Source organism: Strongyloides ratti, assembly GCF_001040885.1.
Source record: "Strongyloides ratti genome assembly S_ratti_ED321, chromosome : X".
Classification (NCBI taxonomy): domain Eukaryota; kingdom Metazoa; phylum Nematoda; class Chromadorea; order Rhabditida; family Strongyloididae; genus Strongyloides; species Strongyloides ratti.
In genome coordinates, this window is record NC_037309.1 from 3,741,796 (window position 1) to 3,746,547 (window position 4,752).

Here is a 4,752-nt window from a genome sequence, read left to right on the forward strand (position 1 = left end):
ATGACAATTTCTTATAATTTAGATGTCTCATCAACAAGTACCCATGCCTTTTTAAAACTTTTATTTCGATGGAGAGGATCAATCTGGAAATCTGTTTATGGTGAATTTTTTATATGGACTATATGTTATTATACAATTATGTTTATTTATCGTGTTTTATTAACAGAAAATCAAATGCATATTTTTGAACTTTTTGCATATGATTGTAATAAGAAATTAGATTATATTCCATTAACATTTATGTTAGGTTTTTTTGTTACAATTGTTGTTGATAGATGGAAAAATATTTTTTCTAATATAGGATTTATTGATACGTAAGATTAAATTAAAAAAAAATAACAACATAAAATAATTTTTTGTTTAGTGTAGCATTAGTTATATCATTAAATGTCCGTGGAACAGATGAAGAAACTAGAATACGAAGAAGAAATTTAGTTAGATATCTTCTTCTAACACAAGTTCTTATTTATCGTGATATATCAGTTAGAGTTAGAAAACGATTTCCAACAATACAAAGTATTGAAGATGCAGGTAAATCATAATATTGTTAATTTATTTTTATATTAAAATAATTTTTAAGGATATTTTGAACCTCATGAAACAATTTTATATAAAGAAACACAAACAAAATATTCAAAATATTGGATACCTATTAATTGGTGCCTTAGTATATGTTATGAACTTCGTAAACAAAATAAAATTGAAAGTGATCCTGGTTTAAGACAATTAACTGATGAAATCAAATCTCATCGTATAAAATTAGGTTCATTATGTGATTATGATTGGGTTCCTGTACCATTAGCATATCCACAAGTTGTCTTTACAGCTGTTCGTGTTTATTTTATTATATGTTTATGGTCTAGACAATTTTTAATTTCTGATAATAATTTTAATACTAAAAGTATTATTGATATGTATGTACCATTTATGACAATGCTTCAATTAATATTTTATATGGGATGGTTAAAAGTAGCAGAAGCATTATTAAATCCATTGGGTGAAGATGATGATGATTTTGAGGTTAATTATATGATTGATAGAAATACAGGAAATGGTTTTTGTATTGTTGATATGTCACATAATGAAATACCATATCAAAAATTGGATAAATTTATTTGTAATAAAGAAGCAATGTATTCAGAAGATACAGCTGGAGATACTATTAATCCACTTGTTGGTTCAGCAACACGTGCTACAATTAATGTTAAAGATGAAAATGTTAAAATGGTTCCACATAATAAACCATCAAAAGTTGGAAAATCCCAAGTTTCAGAGAATGATGAAGAAAAAGAAGATAAAATTGGTATAAAAAGAAGTATAAAGAATAAAGAAAGAGCAACAACAAGTAGACTATCACCTTACAGAGGATTAAAACAAAAGTTTAGTTTAAACAAGTAAGTTTTACATAATAAAATTATTTTGTTTTTCACTTTATTTATTTATTTTAATTTATATAAGAATATACTTTTACATATATATATGTTTATTTAAAATAATATTATAATAATATTTACAGACCACGATCCCAATCTTTTATGGAAGATAAAGTTAATCCATTTGATGTTTCATATAAAACACGTATACAAGTCTCAAGACCAACATTAGAAGGAACATTTAAAGAAGAAGATGATAATATATCAGATGATAAATTAGATATAGTTGTTCATTCACAAAATAAAATAGATAAAACAAATGAAAAAGATATCATTCAACCATGTACACCAATTATAACAACACCAATAATGGATAGGTTAACAATTCCTTCCTCTCCAACATGTAGTGAAGAAAAAATTTTTACATCGTCACAAAAAGAAGGTACAAATAATAAGAAATAAAAAAAAAGAAGTTAATATATATACATATATTTGTGAAATAAATTATCTATTAAAATGTTATTTGAAATATATATATATATATATATATATATATTAGAAAGTTATTTTATTACTATATTAACGATTTTTTTTATTATACCTTTGAGTATATTAAAACGATTTTTTAATTAAAAAAAATTATTAAATAGTATATTATTAAAATTACATTTAATTAAAAATGTGTAGTTTATTAATAATAATGAATGTTTTATATATATAATTTATGTTATGCAGACATAAATTATTATAATATTTAGAAAAAATGTTTTTTAAAAAATAAAAATTTTTAAACAAAACTTTCAATTTCTGTTTTAAACATTTGTTTCTCATTCTAAAAAGTTTATAAATACTTTGATCATTAAAATAAATTGATTTTTTTTTTCTAAAATTTAAATATATTTTTTAAAAAAATAAAAGTTCAAAAATTAGTCTCAATTAAAAATTTATTTTAATCTATACTTTTTATTTTCTAATATGTCATTTAAAAAGTCATTCAATAATAATATTTAAAGTACAATTATTTATGAAATAAGATAATGAGACATTCTTGGAAAAATAGTCATTGATTATATATTTAATGGTAGGTGTATCTACTTTGAAATAATAACTAAATTTACTTCCTCCATATCTATTTCAGGAGGTAAAAATTATTAAAGATATAAACATTATGTAAATTAGTTTATATTATATCATAAAAATATAAAAATTTTCTATCATTTATATTATAATTTACCTTTATTAGAAGTCTAATTATTTTTTTTATATATATTTTTATTAATGAGAAAAAAGAATTAATATATTTTCATTTGTCTCTTACATAAAATAAATTGTACTTTTACTTTATTATTTTCATTTTTTTATATAATTATTTTATAAAATTGTATTATCTTATTTCTAAAAAAATATATATCTATATTTAAATTTATTTTATCATACATTAAAAAGTTTGTTATGTAAAATATGTATATAGTAAATTATTTTATATATTACTACCAAATATTTTATAAGAAAGATCTCATAAAATTAAACCTCCCTAACATTAATTTTTTTTTGTGGTATTTCAAAGTTTTTTCTTAAAATTTTATAAGAATAGTACTTTTTTTTAAAAAAATGAGAAACTTATTAAAATGAGAGATTGAATTTTTTTTTAATATAAATATTATAATTTATAAAGCACTTCCGTCTTACTCCTCTATAATTAACTTTTAAATAGCTTTTTATTAATCAGAAAAAATGTTTATGACATTTAAGATATTTCAAAAAAATATTTGTTATGGTGTTAGAAATAAATTTTTATATTAAAAATAATTACTAATTTTTTAATTTTTTTTATTATTATATTTATTGAAAGGTATCATTATTTATAGTTTAACTTTTTAATTTTCTTTTTTTTTAAGTTTAATATTACATATTTATTTTTTTATTATTGTTTATTTTTTAAATATGTATTAGTACGAATATTAAATTTTCTAAATAATATTATTTTTAGATCACTAATAATATATCAATTACTTATAGAGGTACACATTATTATTTTAATATTTTAGTTTAATTATTTTTTTCACTTTACATCTAAATATTCATGATCAGAAAAAAAAAACATCACAAAGAATATATTTATTAAATTTTATTTCCACGAAATAAAGATACAAATTACTAACAATTTTTTTTTATATACTTATAATATTTATGATAATTTATGTTGTTCTTTTTTTACACAATACCTTTTTTTTTTCTTTTAAACAGAAACACAATATTTTATTTGATCAACAATAATTTTATATTTTTACATATATTTTTTTATTATATTTTTTTTTTATAATAACATATATATATACATTCTTTTTTACTATGTAATTATAAAACTTTCATTAATATAGATAGTTTTGATAGTCGCTAAATAAAATATGTTTTGTTAAGGATAGATATAAAATAACACGCTAAATATATGTAAAATTCATTCAAGTACACATAAATATTTTTTGTTTTTATCCATAAAAGTACAACAAATTATTTTCTCTTTAATTTGTCCTCTTCATATCTCTTCTTTTTTTTTCCTTCTCCTAAAATATTATATAAAAAACTTTTATTGCTCCTTTAATTAATCTTGAGTTAAAAATATTTTCTTAACATAACATTTTTTTTTAATAATAATATTATTAGTTTGATTATTTTTTTTCTTTATATTATTGTATGGAATATTAAATTGATATTTTATGATAATATATAAACATTTTAATTTTTGATGTTGTCTAAAAGGAAAAAAAAAGTTAAAGTATAAATAATCAAATATATAATTTATTTATACAAAGTTATTTTAACTTCTATTTATTCATTTGTAATACAAAAGTTGCCTTTAAATTTTCTTTTCACAATTATCAATAATTGCTATTTTATGGAGAGTAATAATAAAGAAAAAGTAATACAATCATCCTTTTAAAATTATTCAATTAACATCTTTTATCATTATACTTCATTTATGATTAAAATATATTAAAAATTATTCTTAATTTTCGATGTGACTGCTTAAATTGCTTTTAAAGTATTCATTCTTTTCTCTAAGTTTTATTAATTCATGTAATTTGGACTATTTAATTTTTATGGCATTATTTAATAATGTTACAATATATATATATATATATTGTATATATAATATTGTATATAAAATTGGTTTGCCAAAATAATAATATCATATAGTTAACTTTTTATCATTCTCGTGTAACTAATCTAATTCGATAGAAAAATATATAATGTTAACAAGATTATATTATTTAAAAAAAAATGTATTTTTTGTCACATTCTATTATTTATATAAATTTATACTAAAGGTAAATATTTGATACTTTGTAAAAAATATATATATATATTTTTTCATATT

The 4,752-nt window shown here is 18.5% G+C and overlaps 1 protein-coding gene across 1 annotated transcript; it reads left to right on the top strand.

Moving 5' to 3' along the window:
- On the top strand, nucleotides 1-1,835 carry SRAE_X000079900 (Bestrophin/UPF0187 family-containing protein; the record flags this gene model as incomplete). Its single annotated transcript, XM_024645187.1, has 4 exons — nucleotides 1-314; nucleotides 365-531; nucleotides 581-1,394; nucleotides 1,517-1,835. 4 exons carry the CDS (start codon nucleotides 1-3, stop codon nucleotides 1,833-1,835), a joined length of 1,614 nt encoding a protein of 537 aa, XP_024510670.1.
- Nucleotides 1,836-4,752: the final 2,917 nt, after the last annotated feature.